The sequence below is a fragment of the Trichechus manatus genome, unplaced genomic scaffold (genome assembly GCF_000243295.1).
Source record: "Trichechus manatus latirostris isolate Lorelei unplaced genomic scaffold, TriManLat1.0 scaffold00008, whole genome shotgun sequence".
In the NCBI taxonomy this organism is placed as follows: domain Eukaryota; kingdom Metazoa; phylum Chordata; class Mammalia; order Sirenia; family Trichechidae; genus Trichechus; species Trichechus manatus.
This window is the reverse complement of record NW_004443944.1, coordinates 6,869,726-6,893,524: the sequence shown is the minus strand read 5'-3', so window position 1 is coordinate 6,893,524 and position 23,799 is coordinate 6,869,726. Positions and strand designations below refer to the sequence as shown.

Below are 23,799 nucleotides of genomic sequence, written 5' to 3'. Positions count from 1 at the left end.
AATCCACCAGCCACTCCTTGGAAAGCCTATGGGGCAGTTCTACTCTGTCGTGTAGTGTCACTAGGAGTTGGAATCGACTCAACAGCAACAGGTTTGGTTTTGGTTTTTTCCTATATGAGAGTTTAATGGATAATGTCTAAAATAGAAATCAAGAAATAGCTGTATAAGCATGTTATTTAGAAATACAGAAGTTATATCAGAAGAAAGAGTTAAAGGAGTTAAAGAAAGAAAGAAAGTGTTTTCCTCCGGAGCGCACACATCTCCAGATTGAAAGAGTCCATCAGGTGCCCGGTACAATACATTTCAAAATAATAGACACCAAAGTGATGAAACCTGTTCAGCATCACAGTAACACACAAGCTGTCACTGACTGACAGGTGGTGGTTGTGCATGGCGTGCATTGGCTAGGAATCGAACCCAGGTCTCCCACATGCAAGGCGAGAATTCTGCCACTGAACCACCAATACCTCATGAAAGCAATAGGAAGCCACCAAAGTTTGTTGTTGTTGTGTTTTTTTAATAACATATTTTTTCTCTTTGCATGAATATGTATAATATTGGAAAGAGCCCTGGTGCAGTGGTTAAGCACTAAAGGCCAGTCTCAGGAGAAGGATGTGCTAGTCTGCTTCCGTAACGATTTCCGTAAACTAAGAGCCGGGGAGCAGAGGGGTGGGGAGATCACAGATGTTTTTTATTATAAACCCTGTATTACTGTTTAACTTTTATTTGCTTTTGTACAAATAAAAATAAAAATTTAAAAGTAACAAAAGGAATTCATTGGCACACACTCATGAAGAGACAAGAGGCAATCCACTTTCAGGCACATCTGGATCCAGCAGCTCTGAAGCATTACCAAGGACCAGCATGGCCAACTTGACTTGGGTTTTCTCAGGACTTTCTGCTTTTACCACTGAAATTTCTGCATCTGAAGTGTCTTAGTCATCTAATGCTGCTATAAAAGAAATACCACAAGTGGATGGTTTTAACAAAGAAAAGTTTATTCTCTCATAGTCCAGTAGGCTACAAGTCCAAATTTAGGGTGTCAGCTCCAGTGTAACGCTTTCTCCATTGGCTCTGGAGAAAGGTCCGTGTCATCAATCTTTCCTTGGTCTAGGATCATCTCAGTACAGGAACCTCAGGTCCAAAGGACGTGCTCTGCTCCTGGTGCTGCTTTCTTGGTGGTATGAGGTTCTGATGCGTCTCTGCTCGCATCTCTCTTTTATATCTCAAAAGAGATTGGCTTAAGACACTATCTAATCTTGTAGACCTCATCAGTATAACTGCTGCTATTCCGTCTTATTATGTCATAGTGATAGAGTTTACAACATGTAAGGAAATCACATCAGATTACAAAATGGTACACAATCATACAATACTGGGAATCATGACCCAGCCAAGTTGACAGATATTTTGGGGGGACACAATTCAATCCATGACACCAAGAAAACCCCTCAGTCCCAGACAAACTGAGAGAGTCGGTCATCCTACCAGGAGCTTGGTTTTTCTGTTTCTCTGATCTGCCTTCCTTGGGGTCTGCGTCATCCTCAGACCTCACCTGTGGCCCCTTGACAACTTTTGTGTGGCTGCCACATCCCAGCTGTCTACTGACATTGACTCCTCTGCTCCTTTTAAAAACTCCTTGCTCCAGTTTTATTTGTAATCTTCCCATTTTCCATGTGTGCAGGTTTCTTGCTAAGCCTCCTTAAAACCTGTTTTTGGAAGCAGGCCATCTGTAAATCCTAAATAAATAAATATATCACTCTCCTTTCCATGGCCGTCTTGGCGAGAGCAGAGCCCACGGAGGAGCTGGCAGGCATCCCGATGGGCGGGGGTCGGCAGAGCAGAGGGAAATTTCTAGCCTGAATTATCAGGGCTGTTCATCTCGAGTGGCCAGTGAACAAGACAGGTCAAATCTCCTCTTTGTGTTTCTGCTTAGCCGATGACCAATGAGATCACTGGTTCTTATTTTAATTCATCCACATGCAGGTTCGGGCAAGAAGCTGTTCGCCTGGATGCTGGTCCAAGTTCTCAGGTCCCAAGTTTGTGATGTTCAAGGTCCGGGGCAGAGGACAAGAGGGATGAGAAACACTCCTTGGCCTGTGGGAGTAGAATCTAGGTCTCCCTGCACCTGGCTGGGGCCCATCCTGTGGGCAGAATAACACAGTGGTAGGAGCAGGGTTTTGGAGTCAGAAGTACCTAGGTTCAAATCCCTCCTCTAGCTGTGTGGCCATGTGTACCCCCTACTCTCCCTGGGCCAATATTCTTTTCTGCTGGGCTGTCTCTAAGCCCATGCAGTGCCTTTGTGTGAACAGGGAAGGGGTAGTCCTTTTGGGTGGACACAACCCTGCACACAGTTTGGCGAGTGGAGTTGGCTGGATTTCAGCCCCCACAGTCCCAACCATGTCCAGCACCCCTGTCCAGCTGTGGCTTGGAGCCAGTTACAGAATCCTCTCTTCCAGGGTAAGAGTCGTCGCTGGGTGGTTTGAATGGCTAATGCATTCAGCTGCTAACGAGAAAGTTAGAGGTTTGAGTCCACCCAGAAGTGCCTCTACCTCTCAAAAAACCAGCCATTGACAACCTTATGGAGCGCAATTCTACTCTGACACTCATAGGGTTGCCATGAATCAGCATGTGTGACTTGACAGCACCTGGTTTTTGGTTTTTCTCTTCCAGGGTGGACTGGGATAATGGGTGAAATGCGCAGACCAGCACTGGCCCACGGGAGGGTCTGCAGTCCACAGTAGCACCAACTAGCAGAGCACTTTTCCCTTTCCTGTCCCAAACTGCAAAACTCAATGGAATAACTCACAGGGGTGTGTAGAATGAAAAAGATAGACCATACCAAGTGTTGGTGAGGATGTTGAGTGAATGGAACTCTTAGATGCAGCTAGTAGGGATGTAAGATGGTACAACCACCTTGGAAAACAGTTAGGCAGAATCTACTGAAGCAGAATGTTCATATGTCTTATGATCCCGCTATGTTAGTCCATTCCTAGGAATATACCCAACAGAAACGTGTACTCACGATCACCAAAAGGCATATGCAAGAATGTTCACAGCAGCACATTTCTCATTAGCCAGAAACTGGAATCTACCAAATGCCCATCAACTGTTGTTTCCATTCCGTGTCATCAAGTCGATTCTGACTCATAGGGACCACAGGTGACAGAGTAGAACTGCCCCAAGAGTTTTCTAGGCTGTAATCTTTATGGAGGAGCCCTGGTGGTACAGTGGTTAAGTGTTTGGCTGCTAACCAAAAGGCTGGTGTTTCAGACCCACCAACTGCTCCTTGGAAACGCTATGGGGCAGTTCTACTCTGTCCTATAGGGTCACTATGAGTTGGAATCGACTCGACAGCAACAGGTATGGGTTAATCTTTATGGAAGTAGATTTCTCCCTTGGAGCTGCTGGGTGGGTTCAAATCACCAACTTTTCAGTTAGTAGTTGAGTGCTTAACCATTGTGCCACTGGGACATCAACATTAGATGGGATAAACGAATTTGCTACATTCACATCATGGAATAGTGTAGAGCAATGGAAATGAAGGAGCTACAACTAAACCCAACATGAATAAATCGCACAGATATAACGTCCAGCAAAGAGCCTGACACAACCCCGTGTTGTGTTATTTTATTTACCTAATGTTCTAAAGCAGGCAAAGCCATCTACAGCGTTAGGATTCAGGATGGCAGTTACCCTGGGGAGTACGAGGATGGGAAGGGAGCAAAAGGGGCGCCTGGGGGGCTGTGATGCTCTTCTTGATGGATACCAGGCACATGGATGCCCACTCTGCGCTCCCTTCCTGAGCCTTCACAGAGCTGCACTCTTACAACTGCATGCCACTTTCTGCATGCACGTCACACTTCAATAGGAAACCAAAAATAAATGCAATCACAGAAACACAGTCGTGTCTCCCTGTGAGCAAGGTGCCGTGGATGAGTTGGCCGGGACTCCTTTGTCATCCTGGTCTCAGCCAAAAATGTCACCTTCTCAGAGAAGCCAACCATATTGTCACACCTTCCTTCTAACACTCCCCACGAGCACACTCGCAGTCTGACGGTTTCTCTTGCATGCTCCTTTCTTTGGTTGGCGGAAGGCTCGCCCGCCTGTTTGGTTCCGTTAGTGGATGTGTGTCTGTCTCATCTCCCAGACTGTGAGCAAGTGAGGGCAGGATCTTATCTTTTTCTAGAACATTCCTGACGGAGTAAGAGCTCAAGAAATACTTGTGAGTGTCGAATGTTGCAAAGAACCGTGTCTTGGTCATCTAGTGCTGCCATAGCAGAAATACCACAAGTGGATGGCTTAGAAATCAGAAATTTCTTCTCTCACAGTCTAGGGGGATACAAGTACAAACCCAGTGTGCCAGCTCCAGGGGAAGGCTTGGGGGAAGGCTTTTGCTCTCTGTCGGCTCTGGGGGAAGGTCCTTGTTGTCAATCTTCCCCTGGATTAGGAGCTTCTCAGCGCAGAGACCCTGGGTCCAAAGGACGAGCCCCTGATGCATGTTTCTTGGTAGTAATGAGGTCCCCCTGTCTCTCGGCCCTCTTCTCTCTTTTATATCTCAAAAGAGATTGATTCAAGACACAGCCTAATCGTGTAGATTGTGTCCTGCCTCATTAACATAACTGCCTCTAATTCTGCCTCATTAACATCAACAACTGACCTTTGGCTTAGCAGCTGAGCTCTTAACCACTGAGCAACCAGGGCTCTGTATATATGCATATATACTAAGTGGCAACAAAAGGGGCATTCGGACCATGAGCACCAGGCACCCAGACAAAAGCTCACGACATGATATGGAAGGTGAGCTCGGAGCTGACAGCCAGCCAGGAGGTCAGGGCTAGGCCAAAGCTTGGAGGAAGGCTGTGGGTGGGCGTGAGTCCGTCCACCATCCTGTGCACCTCCCTGGTTGGGGAGCGTGGGGAGAAGGACGCACAGAGCCTGAGTGGGCACCTACACCGCAGGTCCCGGCGTGCCTGCACAATCAGGAGTCCTCTTCATGCTCCTTGGAACATCACGGGTTGGCTGTGGAGCCCAGGCTCCACCAGCATCGGGGGGCCCACGGCGTGGCCCCGCCTGGGCCCAGGCATCCACAGAGCGCTCAGCGTTATCAGCAGATAAGGAGCCTGTGCAGGGCTCACTAATGGTATTATTTTAGGGACCACTCGGAAGGACAGGACAGAATCGGGCCAGGTCACCTGTCATCCTGTCCTTCATCAACACCCTCAAGTGGGGGGCGAACAAAGACCAGAGCGGGAGAGGCTCCCCGACCGAGCCACAAACCTGCCTCCCCAAAGGCAGCCCTTCCCGGGGAGGAATTTGTTCAGTGACTGTTCTGTCCCCTCCCAGCGCCTCCAGGCAGCTCCCACAGGCCACCCCCAAGGGGCTGGGCAAAGCCCTGCTCTCTGGGCTACAGGGCGTGTGAGCTGACTTCAACCAAAACCTCCTAAAACAGAGAGATCCAGTTTGGATTCAGTGAGCAAGGGTCAGAGCTGAAGCATGACCTTTTTCTGTCGGCCTCAGCAATTGAAACCAGTTTCATTCATCATTTCTGTAACTTGACTGAGCTGGACACGCACCTCTGAAGTCAAGTACAAGAGTGCAGACCTCTCAGCAAACTAGGGCCTGAGTCGCACCCTCCACCCACCTCCACCACCCCCTCCAACACACACATAAACTTCTCTTTGGGATTATTTAGTATGTGACTCCAGGGCTTGCTTGTGGCCTGAAATCATGATGTGGCGGGTCTCGGGTCAGAGACATCGTCTTCATTTCCCCGGCCACCTCCTCTCCTCCAGCAAAGAAAACAGAGCAGACACTGCAGGGTTTGGAATGAAGGTCAGCGGAGATCACGTCCGTGGGCCATGCCCTGGCACACCTGAGGAAGCTTCCCGAACGCTGTCTCAAATTGCTGCCCCAGGACTGCCCAGGAGCCGTCGGAGGGAGCGGCCGATGGCCCCCCAGACTCACACCTTGTTCTGAAGGAAGGAAGCCACGGGTCACGGTTGGGCTCTCTCCGCGGCATTCCACTTAGAAGGGCAGAGCCCATGCCCCCGATGCCCAGCCTGTTAATAATGGTGACATCAATTCATCAAAACACGCCAAGTAAGCACCTGTTGTATGCCAAACCTGTGCCAGACGCTCAGTTTGGAATGTTCTACAGCTTCTGCCCATGCTGCCTGACCGTCCCTGCTCAGACTAGCTGTCCACAGGCTCCTCTTGACCCTTCCCTCTGCTCCGCCCACCCCGTGTCCATGGACCCCATGCCCTCTGGCTCCTTCTGCGCTCCACCAAGGTGGGCACTGGCGAGCCATCGTGGGGCGGAGCACAGGGTGTGGTGTCCTTGTGCCTGGCTCTCCCTGCCGTCGCTGCAACTGGCTGCCATCCTGGACCCAAAGCAGAGCCCCTCTCAAGGCGACTGTAAGGACAAGTAAAAAAACCAAGCCAAACACGTTGCTGTCAAGTCTCCTGGTTGAGAAGAAGGGAAGAGGCTCCCCTCTGCCCCTGTTCTTTCCGAATTCACTCTAGATGACTTGGTATTGGAAGTTCCTTGTCTCTTTGAAAAACGTAAATCTCATAGGTCGCTGCAAAGATCTGACAGCTCCCTGTTCGAAACGTAACTTCATGAAGGTGTGCCTCTCCTACCCTCCTGTTTCCTGGAAGGAAATTAACATAACTTCAGGTGTTCCTCCATAAAGATATGGGAAAATTAGCAATTTTATCTTCAACGTGAATGTAAGAACGTGCATCCACTAAGCTTTACTAAAAAAAAAAAAAAAAAAAAGCATTGCCATCAAGTGGATTCCGACTCATAGTGTCTCTATAGGACACAGTAGAAGTGCCCCTTAGGGCTTCCAAGGAGCAGCTGGTAGATTCAAACTGCCAACCTTTTGGTTAGCAGCTGAGCTCTTAACCACTACTCCACCGGGTCTCCGGCTTTATGAAGGATGAGATTCCTTTATATCTTTGCAACCTCTATAGCAGATGGCCTGTGATGCATCCCAATCTGGTTTAATGCTTATTCAGTAATAAAACTCTTCTCTCCTGTTGTTGGGGAGAGATTTTTTGGGTTAGGAGTAGATTTTGTTTTTAGTAACATTTCCCCCAATTTGACCTTCTCTGTTTGACTCTCTCTGTCGGGGCCTGACCCCCCACTCCCTGACCTCGTCCTTGCAGGCTGGGGGACAGTATGTGTTGAGGTTTCCAGATACTCTGGCTTTACATGTCTTTGTACCTGAAAAAAAAAAACCAAATCTGTTCCCTTTGAGTCGATTCCGACTCATAGCGACCCTATAGGACAGGGTAGTACTGCTCCATAGGGTCTCCAAGGAGAGGCTGGTGGATTCGAACTGCAGACCTTTTTTGGTTAACAGTTGCGTACTTAACCACTCTGCCACCGACCTCTTTATTATACCTTCCTCAACTGATCCTGGTGGTGTTTACAGTTAACATAATCAGCTCCTAACGAAAAGGTTGGAGGTTCAAGTCCACCCAGAGGTACCACGAAAGAAAGGCCTGGTGATCTAGGTCTGAAAAATGAGCCATTGAAAACCCTATGGAGCACAGTTCTACTCTGACACACATGGGGTCCCATGAGTCCCTTGATTTGATGGCAACTGGTTTTCACCTGATACTTAACTTAAGCACCATCTGTCTCCTCCTGTGACCCAACAGCCAACCTTGTCTAACTTTTCCATTGAGTATTTGTTTATTCACCCCTTCTCTCTCAGCCGCTGGGGGTACCGTCCAAGAGAGTGGGGCCCTCATCTCTCTCTCGTTCACCATGTGTTCTCAGCACCTAGAACAGTGCCTGGCAACTCATAGGTGGTCAAAATGCTTGTGGAATGACGAACGTGGCAGAGATGGGATTGGGGCCTAAGCCTGGCTCCCAAGTCCTTGTTCTACCCATTGGGCACAGGACCAGCTGTAGAACATGCAGGGCCCAGTGCAAAATGGAAACATAGGGCACCTCACTCAAACGTTATTGGGAGTTTCAAGATGGCAACCGCAGGGCATTAAACCAAGAGTGGACCCTTCTGGGAGTCTCTGGGTGGCACAAACAGTTAATGCACTCGGCTGCTAAATAAAAGGTTAGAGGTTCTAGCCCACCCAGAGGTGCTTCAGAAGAAAGGCCTGGCAGTCTACTCCAGAAAAATGAGCCACTGAAAACCCTGCGTAGCACGTTTCTACTCTGACACACATGGGGTCAACGTGAATCAGAATTGACTCAATGGAAGCTGGCACTAGGCAACTGCACAGCCATACGCCTGTGAAGTCGGCCCTGGCTAGGCGATGGACAGTACCCGTCTCCCGACACTGGCCTGCTGGGCTGTGACAAGGATGTTATGGACGTGCCTCAGTGCCCGCGCGGGCCTCTGGGCCTGTGACAGAAGGGCCGGCTCGGGGCTGTATGCAGTTAGGCAGGGGCTGGAGACCTCGGCCCACCCTCCCGCGTCTCTTCCGCCTAACAGAGCCACGGGTCCGAGGGGCTAGTGGGAAAGCCTGGGGCCTGGGAAGGACACCCTCCTCGCCCCAGTCGAGGTGCACGACGCCTCCATCCAAACAGCTGTCCCAACTCCAAAGGCTTGGAGAGCTCTGTGTTTTTCCTCTCTTCTATTTTTATTTCTTCAAATCTCAGACCAAGAGAGCCTAGAGCCAGAGTCCTGAGCCAGGAGGAACGGATCCACAGACGAAAGGAAGAAACTCGTCTAAGAGAGGTCACCGTGAGTGTCCTTGGAAGGGACAGACAGATGCAAACCTGAGTGCAGGGCAGGCCACCTGCCACCAGATGCATCTCCACCTAAGGCTGGGGCAGGGCTGCCTCTGCAATGGCTGACCCTGGAGGCGCCGTTCTCCTGGACGCCTACGTGAACAGCACCCCTGGAGCTGTGCGGGCCCATTCTGTTCACACCACCAACGCCTAGCAAACATTTCAGGTGTCACTTCCATCCCCCGGGCCTTAGTCTAAAAGGAGGTTAGAGGACGCAGCTCTCAGGGAGGTCGGGAGGATTCAGGGAGCTCAGGTTTAGGCAAGGAGTCCTGGTGGCGCAATGGTTAAGCACCCGGCTGCTCACTGAAAGGTCGATGGTTGGAACTCACCAGCTGCTCTGTGGGAGGAAGATGTGGCAGTCTGCCTCTGTAAAGATTACAGCCCGGAAACACCACGGGGCAGTTCTGCTCTGTCCTGTAGGGTCGCTATGAGTTGGAATCGACTCAACGGCAGTGGGTGGATGCCTTGGTTACGGTCTCTGACCAGGGTGAGCACTCAGGAGCTTGTACCGAGTCTGGCAAAGATCCAGAAAGGCCATTCTGTCAACCTGCGTGGACACACGTAAGAGTAGCCGAGCTGACAACTGACTTTGTGAAGGATCATGGGATGAGAGGTAATGACTCCGGGCATAGTAAGGGTCACAACTCAAGTAGTGGAAAACATTTGGTGGGGTGGGGGCTTCTTAGCAGGAGGACCCGTGCACTCAGCTGTTGTTGTTAGGTGCCATCAAGTCTGTTCCGACTCACAGACTCACAAAGACCCTATGTACAACAGAACACTGCCCAGTCCTGCGCCATCTTCACAATTGTTGCTGTTTGAGCCCATTGTTGCAGCCATTGTGTCAATCCATCTCGTTGAGGGTCTTCTTCTTTTTCACTGACCCTCTACTGTGCCAACCATGATGTCTTTCTCCAGAGACTGGTTCCTCCTGATAACATATCCAAAGTACATGAGATCTTCATTTCTGAGGAGCATTCTGTCTATACTTCTTCCAAGACAGATTTGTTCCTTCTTCTGGCAGTCCATGGTATATTCAATATTCTTCACCAACACCACAATTCAAAGGCATCAATTCTTCTTCCGCCTTCCTTATTCATTATCCAACTTTTGCATGTATATGAAGCAATTGAAAAAAACATGGCTTGGGTCAGGTGCAACTTCGTCCTCAAAGTGACATCTTTGCTTTTTAACACTTTAAAGAGGTCTTTTGCAGCAGATTTGCCCAATGCAATACGTCTGATTTTTTTGACTGCTGTTTCCATGGGTGTTGATTGTGGATCCAAGTAAAATGAAATCCTTGACAACTTCAGTCTTTTGTTTAACATGATGTTACTTATGGGTCCAGTTGTGAGGATTTGTGTTTTCTTTATGTTGAGGTGTCATCCATACTGAAGGCTGTGGTCTTTGATCTTCATCAGTAAGTGCTTCAATCCTCTTTGCTTTCAGCAAGCAAGGTTGTGTCATCTGCATATTGCAGGTTGTTAATGAGTCTTCCACCAATCCTGATGCCATGTTCTTCTTCATATACTCCAGTTCTCGGATTATTTGCTCAGCACACAGACTGAATAAGCATAGTGAAAGGATACAACCCTGACACACAGCTTTCATGGTTTTAAACCATTCAGCTAGAGTTGCTATTATTTATTGTGTGCCTACCATATTCTAGGTACTTTCTTGGTGTATATGACCTCTGACACCTCCTACTACCCGAGGTGTGTAGTGTGGCTAGGAACTGCGAAAGGCAGAATTCTAAGGTGGCCCCCCCAAATTCCTGCCCCATGGTGTTCACACTCTGGATAATACCCTCCCTTGAGTGAATATGACAGGATTTTTCAGATATAATTAAGGTCCCAATCCTCCAAATGACTTTGAATTAATTAAAGGGCGATTACCTTGGTGGGCCTGACATAATCAGATGGAGATTCTCCTGCTGGCTTTGAAGAATGAAGCTACCAGGTTGTGACTGGGCCACGTGGGAAGGACCTAACAGCAGCCTCTAGGAACTGAGAACGACTGGAAGCTGGCAGCCAGCAAGAAAAGGGGACCTCAGTCCTCCAACTACAAGGAGCTGAATTTGGTCACAACCTGAGGGAGCTTGGAAGAGAACCCCGAGCTCCAAATGAGAATGTCGCTGCCCAACACCTTGACTTCAGCCTTGTGAGATCCTGAGTAGGGAACTCAGCTATACCTTGCCCAGACGTCTGACCCATGGAAAGTGTGAGATAATAAAATGAGTGATGATTCAAACTAAGTTTGTGATTGTTATGTAGCAAGAGAAAATATCGATAGCTAATTGCTGAACTCCAATGCCCCCCAAAATTTGATGGCAGCAGGACCCTGACTTCTGATTTTTGCTTGTGCACATTGCCACCCCCAAATAAAAGACTACAATGTGACTAGATTTTTGCTAATGAGAGGTAAGTGGATATTTTGTGTCTGAGCTTTGGGATAGCTGCTTAAAGGGAGCGTACAGCCTGGAATATAAATATGATAGCTGGTGCTCCAGCAGCCACCATGGACCATGAGGTGGATTATCTAGATAAAAGCCATGAATTAGGATGGCAGGGCAAGAAGATAGGAAGAGCCTAGATCCTAAAGGGCATAGTGGAGCTGCCACAATGACCCTGAAGGGTGACCTTTAGGTGTCTTTTAAATGAGAGAGAAACAAATTTCTATCTTGTTTAAGCCACTGTTATTCTGGGTATTCATTATATGCATCTGGCCCTAATCCTGAATAATCTAGGTGGGCAACATACCTTTCCCACAGATGAGGAAACTGAGGTGCAGAGACGGTACTGAGTTGCCCACGGTGGGTCCCAAAGCTAACTAACTGAGCTGGGCTTTGAGGTGCAGCCCATCCTCTCCAGTGTGTACCGCCTCTGCGGCAAGAGAACACTCCTCTGTCTCAAGTGTTTGTAAGAAGAAGGCAGAGTTCTGTCCCCAGGCCAAATGTTTGTCCTCTCAGCTCTCTCCATGTGTGAACTTGACTGGGTGCCTCTTCCTACCCCAAACACCAGGCAGAGAGGGTGGGAGCGCCCACCCCACCACCAGCCTCTGCTGAGCCGCTCCCAGGAGGAGGAGGTGGGAGCCGCTGACTGGGGCAGATTCCAAACTGGGAGGGCCTGGTGTTGAGTCCAGTTATTGGGGCTCAAATTCCAGTCCCACCAATTATTTACTGGGCAACTTCGAGTAAATTACTTCACCTCTCTGGGCCCTCTCGGCGTGACTAGGGGTGATGTCAGCTGAAGAGGTAGGAGCAACAGTGATGGAGAGCAAGAAGGGGGACAGGAGAGAACAAAGAGGCCCTCAGTGGCACGGCAGGCAGACACACACACACACACACACACACACCCCCCACACACACACACCCTACAAGTTGAGTAGGAGGCTCCACAGGTGATGTGGGCAGAGATGAACTAAAGAACACCTGTCCTCCCCTTCTTGCTGAAGTGCATGGCCTTTCCACCTAGCTTATCTTCCTACATGCTTGGGAAAGTAGAGGGTCAGCAAAAGAGAGGAAGACCTGCAACGAGATTGACTGACACAGTGGCTGCAACAATGGGCTCCAGCATAACGATCGTGAGATGGCGCAGGACCGGGCAGTGTTTCATTCTGCTGTACATAGGGTTGCTATGAGTCGGAACTGACTCGATGGCATCTAACAACTTTTAATAGAGATACGGGAACGAATAAATGTCGTTGTTGCGTGCCGTCAAGTGAATTCCAACTCATAGTGACCCCATGTGACAGTAGAATTGCCCCATAGGGTTCCCTAAGCTGTAATCTTTCCGAAAGTAGCTCTTTCTCCCTCAGAGCAGCTGGGGGTTTTAACCACAGGCCTTTCCGTCAGTAGCCAAGCGCTTACCCACTGCACCACCGCGGCTCCTTCCAACAGTCACCTACAACGTAACAAGCAGCAACTGACAATTGCCGCACTGTGAGCAAGACAATAGGGAGTGGTGGGGACTGTGGCGACAGCTGCACTTCAGCTCCAGCCACGCGGGAACGGGACCCAGCCCTACTGGTGTCTCAAAAGACGCCAGATTTGGGATTCTTTTTCCCCCACCAATCCTTTGGTTTTCAAAAACATGTTGGCAATGAATCCACTCTTTTCAAAATGTGTGGACACTATGCAGGGTGAAGAAGACACAGCCTCTGCATCTGCCCCTCCAGTTTGCAGCTCTGGTCATAGGCCTGGAAGACAAAAAATCGCGCATCAGGACAACGGCAGAAAGGTTTGGAAATCACAGGGGCTGCAACTCGTTAGGAGCGGCCGCTTCACAGAGGGGGGTGTGCACAGACAGCCTGTCCAAGTCCTGGGCTGGGATCTTAACAACATCCATTAGGTGGCCTGAATGCACACTTCAAAGCCAACAGGAGGCCAAGTGCCCTCCCTGCCAAGTACTGCTCCGAGCCCAGAACCCGGCTGCCTCTTCCCAGGCCTGTGGTGGCCACCCCTGGTCAAGAGAACCCCAATCCTCCTGAATAATCTGCCCTGGGCAGTGTTGGCCCTGCGGCCAGTGCTGCTTAACAGATTTGGGTGTATAACCTTCCCCCACTTTCTTTCTTTGCCTCTATTTTATTGGGATGACTAAATCTTTCAAGTATGTTAGCAGTAAACACAGCTAATTTACCCCCTGCCTCTTCGAAACAGCTGTTGACAGCTGCACTGTGCTTCTACCACGGACCTTTGCAGAGCCTCCCAAATCCACATCGGGTGCGTGGGTCACTCTTTCTAGCCGGAGCTCCACACAGCTGCACCAAATATTGACAAGCGCCTGTTCCTCTCTGGGGCCAGATGATAAACAGTGTGTTAATAGCCACAGAGGCCAAGGCAGAAGGCAGAGTTCTTAGCAGGCAGAGAGAACTCCAACTTCTAGGAGTTGAGCGAAGAAAACACACACACACACACACACACAGACACAGGCCCAAGAACCAAATGTCTTCTTTTATTGCAAAGTCAAAACCTTTTTTATTTTGTCTATTTATATACAATTTTCGCTAGTGACTGCCCTACGTAACAGCGTGGGCACATTGGTCTGGTCATTAATAAATAGTCTTAAATAAGAAAACAAACAGGTTGAAGGAAAGCGAGCTCGTCATCCTGAACAAGGATTAACAGGAGGATTTTAAAAAGAGCTTCAGATGGAAATAAATATCTTTTTGTTTTGTTTTGTTTTGCAATAACTATTTACATGCTTAAATGTACAAAGGATGCTTTGTACCCCATGGCTGGTCGAGGTGTAAGTGGGGAGAACCGGCACCCAGCAAGAGTCCCACAAAAAAACCTCAATGCTGCCAAAAAAATAAAATCCAATGAAGAAAACCACTTCTCCCCATTGACGAGGCAGAGCGCGAAGCCCAGAGCCCGAACTACGGCAGAAGAAAAAGTAAAAGAAAATAAAAACAGGACCCAGTGTTTCCAGGAATCAGCTTAACCACAGAAGAGAAATGGTTCCCACTAGACCGCATTCCATGTAGCCAGAAGTCTTGCCTGGGTACCTCTGTTCCTTCTGCAGATGCAGGAAATGTTCCCAGATGCCAGGGTCCTCCGAGCTCCAAGCCAGCCGGGGTTGAGAGCCCAAGGCCTCGTGTGTGCAGCTAGATGGGGGTGACACTATTTATGGAACCCCACCAACCAAGGCAGGGGATGCTTGAGTCAGATGCTGTGTCAGAAACAAGTGCTCCCAGCCAGATGCTTGGTTAGGACAGCACCCTCCAAACAGCTTCTAGAACTTTCCATTTGAGATTTGCACACCTTGCACCTGGCAGACCTCCCACCACACCCGCTCTCCCTTCCTTCAAGAAGGCTGCAGAGCCCTCTAACAGGGGTCTGCAAATGAAAAGGGGCCATAAATGTTTCCAGAACCTGGACCTCAGGGTACAGAGGGGTCCCACTTGGGGGATGAACAGTGCAGCTCCCCACCCATCCCTTTGGAAAGCTAGGTTTCTGTAGTGCTTCTGAGAACAGGGCCAGTGTTGGCCAGAGCTCAGCATCAAGTCTGAGGTTCAGCCTCTGCTCTCCTCCCCTGCTCTGCAATTCACTTAGATTTCCTAGCACGGGGACAGTTGGAAAACCAGTTCTCAGATGTCTGTCGGGCTTTTGCATGCCTGTTTTGATTTCTGCCACCACAAACCCAGCTGAACAATGGAACATACTTTCAAGGTCAACACAGTCCCTCCTCCGAGCAGAAATCCGCCCCCCCCCCCTTCTCCTTCCGGCAAATCTTCGGTTTGGGCAGTCCTGGGTAAACAGGGGCTCTGCAAGACTCAGAAAGAAACGGGAATGGAACAGAGGGGGCTTCCCCTCTCTCCACCGGCCAAGGCTTCTGTTTACAAAATTAGAGTAAATGAAGAAATAGGGATAAATTGTTTAGGAAAATCTCTTTGTAACATCCTAACCATTTTCATTCATTTGTTTTATTTTGACATTTATTACAGGAACTTCCGCGTCGGTTTTCCTTTAGCACAGAAGAACGTGCCCGCCCCTCACCGCACCCCCGTCCTCCCTCCGCTGGGTGGCCTGGCTCAGGGAGTCATAATTATCTCTGAAGTGAGCCTGTGCACAGCCGAGGCCTCCCAGCCAATGACCGCCTCAGCCAATGACCCGCTGCAACGCTCCTTTCTGTGTACTTGTTCCTGCCAGGATTTTGCCCGCAGCCACTTGTAGGAGCTTGTCTGTAGGTGCCGATGAAAATCGCATCAAAAGCCATTCGCCTTTCAAATTCCTGAACACTCCTAACACCTTTGGGGTTGGGGAAGGGGAAGGGGCGGTCTCAGAAAAAGGTGACTGGTCCATTGGCTCCCTGCCAAGGCCGGCGGGTAGGTGGGTGACCGAGGATCCATCTGGAAGAACATGACCCCAGAGCGTCCAGCTCCTGGGAGAGCCTAGTGGCAGCCGCAGGCCCGGACCACCATATTTCTGTACTTCTTCAGGATGACGTTGGAGCTGTCGTCAAAGTAAAGGACCGAGATGGCGTTGAGCTGGGTGGGGGCGCAGCAGGGCTTGGGCACCGTTTCGGGGTTGATGAAGTGGACCTGGAAACACATCAAACGTTGGCAGTGGTGAGAGGCGGGTAAGGCAGGGTTCCCCGGCCTCCGTGTCTATACAGAATATACACTGCTTGGGCAAAGTAATCCTAACCCATTGCTGTCGAGTCGATTCCAACTCATAGTGACCCTATAGGACAGAGTAGAACTGTCCCCTAGGGTTTCCAAAGATTGGCTGGTGGATTCGAACTGCCAACCTTTTGGTTAGCAGCCGTAGCTCTTAACCGCTGTACCGCGAGGGCTCCAAACTGATCCGAGGTGACGTTTACTGAGCACTCCCTGTTCTCGGTGCGCTATCCCTATTTTATAAATGAGGGATGAGGGAACTAGAGCCGAGTTCACAGAGCAGACAGTTCCTTCAATGGCCATAACGATGGTCACAAACATACCAAGGATCGTGAAGAAGGTACTGGGTGGGGCAGCGTTTCGTTCTGCCGTACACGGGGTCACCACGAGTCAGAGCTGACACAATGGCAACCAATACCACCACATCTAGTAAGTCAGTAGCCGGATGAGACATTTGCGGCTGCATCAGTCTGTGCTGCGGACCTATCCTGAGCATTGCAGGATGTTCGGCAGCATCCCTGTACCCACTAGATGCCAGTAGTGCCCCTCAGTGGAGGCCGGTGGAAACAATCTGAATAATAAATTTTTAATTTTCTGCAACATACCCACAGTACTATTAGTTCAACACACAGTGTTATTGTTAGGTGCCGACACATAGCGACCCCATGTGACAGAGTAGAACTGCCCCATGGGGTTTCCTAGGCTGTAATCTTTACGGGAGCAGATCGCCAGGTCTTTCTCCCATGGAGCGGCTGGTTGGGTTTGAACTACCAACCTCTCGGTTAACATGCTGCGCATCACCAGGGCTCCTGGTATAAAGGTTACTGTCAAAGTTTTATACTAACAACATAAACATTATTAATGAGATATTTTACTTTTTGAGGTTTTTTTGGTGCGAAGTGTCTGTGTAAACCAGTGTTTATTTTTCACTCCCAGCACGTCTCCATTCCGAGTAGCCACGCTGCAACTGCTCAAGAGCCACAAGTGGCTAGTGGCTGCATTGACTGAATTATTATTTCATAATTGGACTGTGGAGGTCCAGACCACACAGCCTCTTGAGCAAGAAAATAAGCAGAGAAGAGTTTTGGTGACCACTTGGTGTTGCTACTCAGTGAGTGACACTCGAGGCCGTGCCCCCCACGGGATGCATCACCGCAGATCTGAGTTGTTCCCCGAGGAGGCCCCAGCTCCCAGCACAGGGTCTACACGCAGGAGACACTCCATAAACACCACTGAATGGTGCACCATGACAGTTCAAGCCTAGGCAGCGGAGACACGAGCTTGCAAATGTACCAGCAGCCCGGGCAAGCTCTCAAGCCCACTGGGTCCAGGGGAAGCCCAGAGGCAGCAGAGGGACAGGGGAGACCTGTGGACACTTCTGTCTAAACATGGATCTGCCTGATGCTGACACCAAGGACAAGGGTCCCAACAGAGCCAGGGCGACTTCTCCTTAGGCACGGTGTCCAGGGCCCATGATACTTATAGGGGCCCAAGGAAATAAATGTTTTAGTGTCTTTTAAAAGCAGAAGGGAACTTGAAGGCCAAAGATTATGTTTGTCTTTATTTATTCATTTATTTTTTATATTTGTCTTTATACCAAGGAGTTGTAAAATAGGAGTCTTTGGGTGGCACCAATGGTTAACCGCTGCATTACTAACCGAAAGGTTGACGGTTCAAACCCACCCAGGGGTGCCTGGGGTGTAAGGCCTGGCGATCTGCTTCTGAAAGTTCACAGCCTTGAAAACTCTATGGGGTGCGGTTCTACTCTGCACACAAAGGTCTCCGTGACTCGGAATTGACATGAGGGCAACTAACAACAGTTGTACAATATAATTTTGAATGTTTTCTATGGAGCAATGGGGCCACAGAGGCCAATGGGCCTGGGCACAGGCAAGTGGGATGTTCACCGTGGCCCCATGTAGAGGTGGCACAGGCAGGACCCCAATATGGCACGTGGGTGGCACCTACCAGCGTCTGCACAATGGCGTGGTTGGTGGCATTCATGTAGGAGTTCAGAGGAAAGGCGCACTCCCCCTCGCAGTAGTAGGCGGCATAGCCTTCGGGAGCGATGATCCAGTCCTGCATAGAGAGGTGAGTGTGGACGGGCTGGGGGAACTGAGCTCTGGAACCACATGGGATGTGTGCACTGCAGGGTGCAGCACGCCATACCTGAGACCCCCCTACGTGTGGGCCAGACGTGGTGCTGGGCTCTTGTTCAGGGGTCAAAGACGTAGCCCACGCATGCCCTCCTGAGCACTCCATTGGCGCCATTAACACATGAGCAGCCAGCCCCTCATGGCACCAGCAGAATGCAAAATGAGCAGAATGCAATGAGAATGGATAAGTCCTTGGTGGAAGGAGGTACAGTGAGGTGGGCTTTGGTGTCAGAGTGACCAGGCCTGACCACCAACTTTAGATCTACCAGGGTGTAACATGCTGGGCAGTTTCTTTACTCAAAGCCTCTGCCTCAGTTCACCTTCCTGCAAATAGACTAACAAGCCGGCATGGCTGGGGTGAGAATTGAATGATAATGTGTGTAGCATGCCCGGCATGAGGCCTGGTATGTCTATGCTCCTCTAATAAAGGACACACATGGGCACACTGGCCTTTGGTCAGGTGCTTGTTCTAGCAGTAAATACACCCTTCATTGAAACTCGTCCATGGAATCTTCTGGCAGAGGCTCTGGAGTTTGGGATTCTGTTTCAGCACCAGACATGGGCACTGCCTGGCTCCTCAGAGAGCAGGTGCTGTCCTGAGCATCACAGGAGGACGCCGGGGGGCTTTTGCACAAGTGCCGCAAGCATACATTTGAGCACGATCCCCAGGGAAGAGTCCAGGCTCTCCCACTGAAATACACGCTCCCCAAGGGAAAAACAACAAAGCCAATCACCCTGTGACTGCATGGCAGTGCCCTGTGCAGGGACATTTCAGCTCCATGAGGACAGGGACATTGCGATGCTCACTGCTGACCCTCCAGGGCCAGAGCAGGGCCCAGGAGTAGCAGATGCCCAATAAACAGTTATTGAACAAGTATCGTGTCAGAACTCATCACAGAGACTTGTTAGCTTGCTGGACCCTCACTTCTTCTCCAGGGTTTCTCCCTTGCTCTTCACCCCACTCCATCCAAATGGTTCCACAGGGAGCAGCCATGTTCCTAGAACATGGCCCCACCCCTCTTAACAGCTGATTGGTTCAGGAACAAGCACCAGACCTAGGCTTGACCAATCAGCTTCTTCCCTGGGAATTTGAGTCCTGGAAGGGGGAGGAGGGGCAGAGACGGCAGAGAGGGGCAACCCAGCTCTCTAGGGTGCTGGATTCTACCTAACCCAGGCTCAGCCATGTCTACCCCACTGCACAGATGAGGGAGACAGCCCATCCGCATAATGGGGATGAGGCTTACGCAGAGAATGAGGTTCAGAGTCCAGTGGTGTTAGGATTCTCAGTTCTATTTTGAGTCTCTGGGGTTTTATGAGATACCTCTGTGTCCTTAAACCACATGCTCCTCTGCACATAGGCCCCTTGGTGTTGGAGTCTTAGCTGACACAGATGAGAAACACGACACTGTTGCCTTGCGGGGACACAGAGTCCAAACCGGAGGCTTCCCACATCAGGACAGATGCTGCCACCCCTTACCTGCCAGCCCAGGTCACGGAAACTGACGTACAGCTCGTGCTTCTTACAGGCCTGCCTCTGGTCACTGCTGCTGTTTTCTGCGTGGATGAGGATGTGAAGCAGCAGAAAAAGGGGGGAAAGAAAAATAAACACACACGTTGTATGACACTGTCCTCATCCAAGGCGGTCACATGATACACAGAGCCGCAGGATGTATTTTCAGATGCTAACGCTGCTGTGAGGGCCTGGAGCTTTATATTCCCATTTCCACCCCAGTAAATGGCTCAGGTAAAGGAGATGCCAAGGCCCCCAACCCTCTGCTAGAAGGACATCCTGGATCCTTCTGTGGACACTGATTTCTTTCATATACGTGCATTTTTTAATGCAGGCATCTGGCCTAGGCTCCATAAGAGCCCCACAACGCTGGCTGCAGGAACCCTGTTTGGAGAAATCCAATTCCGAACCACCTTACCCTAAGGACAACAGCCCACCCCAGGATTCCCAGCCCTCTGGAGGGGGCAAGAGAGGACCAGGAAGCAAGGGCTGGGAACTTATTCCCCCCATCACCACCACCACAAAGAAGAAACTAGAGGGCAGAAGGTGAAATCCCACTATCTTCCAGAAATAAACACTGTAGAGGCTTCTCTGAGGAGGAAGATGATGCATCGGGGTTTTCCAGAAGTATGCAAGGTTTGTAAGCGTTTGGGTTAGGGAGGAAGCACTTGTAAACATGGCAGACATCCCCTTCTCTTTCTCACATATACATGCACACGCACGCACGCACACCTGTTGTCACCGTGCAATCTGCTCTCCACCCTGCAGCTGCAGGGATTCGTTTCTTCTTAACCACAACCCATCTCTCTTCTGCGTAAAATGTCCAATGGCGTTTTTTTCATCTGGCAGCAATATTCAACTCCTGCCCTTGGCCTGTAAGGTCCCGTGTGGCCTGGACTTCTAACCCATTCACTATCAAACTCCATGACATTAGCCACCTTTCTGTGCCATGAATGCGCTCATTCCCACCTTGGGGCCTTTGCACGTGCTGTTTCCTCTATCTGGAATGGTGGTGAGGGCGGAAGGAGGAAAAAAGAGAAAGAATGGGTCTGAGGAGAAGGGAGGACAGAGAGGCAGGACAGAACAGCGTGGAGGGGAAACAATGGAAGCCAGGAAATGGTCTCTAAGGAGTTTTCCAGAAAAGCTCAGGTCAGGAATAAAGAAGGGTTTGTCGCTGGTGGGCTGCCTTGCGGGGTGCGGGGAGCACACACAGCCGAAACCAGAGGCTTCCCAAATGCCACTTTTATTTTATTTTCACCAGCTTTTTTGAAAATTCCCAGTTTTTATCCACATCTATATAACCAGATATCTAGGTAACACACATGAGGGATGTGCTGCTATCTTCAATCAAATATATGAGACCAAATGGGCAACTCCTGCCCAAAAGTAAGACGAGAAGGCAGGAGGAAGTCAGGAAAATTGGACAAATGGACATGGGGAACCCAGGGTGGAAGGGGGACAGTGTTGTCGCATTGCAGGGATTGCAGCCGATGTCACAAAACATTGAGTATAAATTTTGAAAGAGAAACTAACTTGAGCTGTAAACTTTCACCAAAAGCATGATTAAAAAAAAAAAAAAACCCTGTGGAAGACAGTTCTACACCCATGCAGACACCGGCAACTGGTTACAGTCCAGAAAAGCAATTTTTTTTTAGATATACAAACTAATGAGAAAATTATATTTACAATTGCCTCTGTGTTTATACAGGAACCTGGCACTGAGCAGACACTCAAAACTCACTGTGAAACGGCCTTGGTGAGGGCTGGGAGAGGCACAGCCACCTTCCTGCCGCCGAGGGAGCAGGCAGCGTCTGCTTTTGGATGGCCTCCCCTCACTATCATCTGTGCCCGCACCACTCCATCCATTCATTCACTCACTCATTCATGCAGACATACTGTGAATGAGGGCCTGCGCTGTCCTATGTGCTGGAGACATAGACGGGACCAGAACAAGGTCCCTGCCACTGTGGGGCCATATTGTAGAGAGAGGCAGATAATCAACAGATAAACAAGTAATATGAACGATACCCCATAGAGATAGGTGCTGTGGAGAAAAATAAAGTAGGGAAGGAGGGCAGGACAGGTGCTAATAGAAGATGATCTTATCCCAGCCGACCATGGGGAGGGCACGGGATCATCACGAGTTGGGGCCGACTCAACGGCGGGGAATAACATCTAATGGAAGATCGCTCCGAGGAACTGGCATTTGTGTAAAAAAAAAAAGGAAGCGAGAGAGCGAGCCGGGAGGTATCCAGGGGAAGAACAATCCAGCATGGAGACACGGGGGGAATGGAGAGCCCAGGAAAATGGGGGGATGTGCCTGGGCCTGCTGGAATCATGAGTACACTTTACAGAGGGACAGGGACGAAAGTCCTTGAGGAATAAGGAGAGGTGAGCTCCACGTCAACAAGGGGGCCAGACAGTTTCAAGGCTGGGGATGGGTGGTTAGTGAGAATGGAGGGGCAACGGGCTGGAGGCAGCGATGTTGGGGGGAGAGGGAGTCATGAGGTCCCCTCCCTCTCTTGGAGCTGGCAGCACACGGGCTGAGAGAACAGCCCCCCAGGGGAAGCAGGGTTCTCTGGAAGTCAGGCTGTTGTTAGTGTGAGAAGGTCAAGGTCCTGGGACACATCAGAGGAGAGCCTAGGACTCTGCTTGACTATCCACACTTCCACCTGGAATACTAAGTGCAAATCTAACATGGCGCCGGAGACCGTGGCAGAGGCTGAACAAGGCTGCTGGGAGGGCCGTCTGTGCACTGCCTTCTTCCTCTTCCTTGTGCAGAAGCAGCAGTGGGAGTGAGAAAGCAGGAGTGTCCCCCAGCCTAGGGACGCTGTGTGAAGCCACCTTAGAGCATGTTAGCTTAGGCCAGGGATGGCAAACAGGATTTCCGTTGAGTGCAGAGGGCTGCTATCCTGAGTGACGTGGGCACTCAGTGGGAAGAGGGCCACGATTGATTCACAATATCTGCCACCATCAAACGAAACCCACTGCTGTCCCATCAATTCTGACTCACAGCGACCCTATAGAACAGAGTAGAACTGCCCCATGTGGTTTCCAAGAAGCACCTGGTGGATTCAAACCGCTGACCTTTGGGTTAGCAGCCATAGCTCCGAACCACTGTGCCACCAGGGTTTTCATCAGGAGGCCCAAAACAATGATCCTCAGCTTACTATTGACACCCAAGGCTCAGATGCCAAGGCTGAGAGCAGCTCACCACGCTGGGTGCGGGTGTGAGCGGGTGGGGCACTCCCTGGCCCTGCCATCAGGGACCCCAGCCCCTGCACCACCCTTCCACTCTCCGCAGACCTCGTCTACCTTGGAGAACATCATTGGAACTCGTGTTTAGTGATGACCTCTTCTTATCAGCAAACAGACCAAAAGGCGAGACACACTTGGAATAAGACAGAGACCCTCGGGAAGTGGATCCCACCCCCTGCCACAACCCCCAGCTGCCCCAAGCAGCAGGAAGAAGGAGCAGGAAGCAGCCCCAGACGCAGCACAGCTGCTTCCTCCACCTCCACAGGCTCCACCGAGCAGCTAACAAGTTACAACTGGTGCACAGACCCGGGCCCACCCCCTCTGGGTCATCTGTGAAGATGGCTAATTAGCAGGGAGCCAGGTCCAAACGTGGGTGGGGAGGAGGAAGCGCAGGGAGGTGAGGGACCCAGTTTCTCAACTCAAAACCACATCATCTGAAGAGCACGGAAGGCCCTGGGGGCGTGGAGCCTGCAGGAGGCAGGCTGGAGCATGTGGCCACCAAGCACGTGGCCACCGAGCATGTGGCGTGCCAGGGGCTCCACTTGTGTGGCCCAGCAGGACACCTGGTCCATTTCCTAGGAGGGTCCATGCACACACACGGACAGACAGAGGTACACATGCACTGGTGAACACAACACACAGACGCCGACGCAAACCAACCATGGGGAGCGCTCTGCAACTGGGCCCAGGCACACACACACACACACACACACACACACTCATTGACAAGACATGTGCAATCAAATGCACTGACAGACACACACAATAACACACACACGGACACACACAGACATGCACAGAGATGCAGACACACACACACAGACACACACAGACACACAGACACACACACACACAGACACAGACACACACACAGACACACAGACACACACACAGACACACACACAGACACACACACAGACACAGACACACACACAGACACACACAGACAGACACACAGACAGACACACAGACACACACAGACACACACACAC

The 23,799-nt window shown here is 50.4% G+C and overlaps 1 protein-coding gene and 1 non-coding gene across 2 annotated transcripts in view; both read right to left on the bottom strand.

Annotated features, from left to right (window-relative positions):
* Window positions 1-396: 396 nt before the first annotated feature.
* TRNAA-UGC (transfer RNA alanine (anticodon UGC)) lies at window positions 397-467 on the bottom strand. The gene has a single exon. It is a non-coding gene; the product is annotated as a tRNA-Ala (tRNA).
* Window positions 468-15,603: 15,136 nt separating this feature from the next.
* BMP7 (bone morphogenetic protein 7) overlaps window positions 15,604-23,799 on the bottom strand; it is a 75,809-nt gene continuing 67,613 nt past the window's right edge. Inside the window, exons 5-7 of the mRNA XM_004370217.1 lie at window positions 19,517-19,593; window positions 17,852-17,962; window positions 15,604-15,805 (exon numbers count right to left, since the gene is read on the bottom strand). Of these exons, the coding sequence (XP_004370274.1) occupies window positions 15,656-15,805; window positions 17,852-17,962; window positions 19,517-19,593 (338 nt within the window). The 3' untranslated portion in view covers window positions 15,604-15,655. The remainder of the gene's footprint in view (window positions 15,806-17,851; window positions 17,963-19,516; window positions 19,594-23,799) is intronic.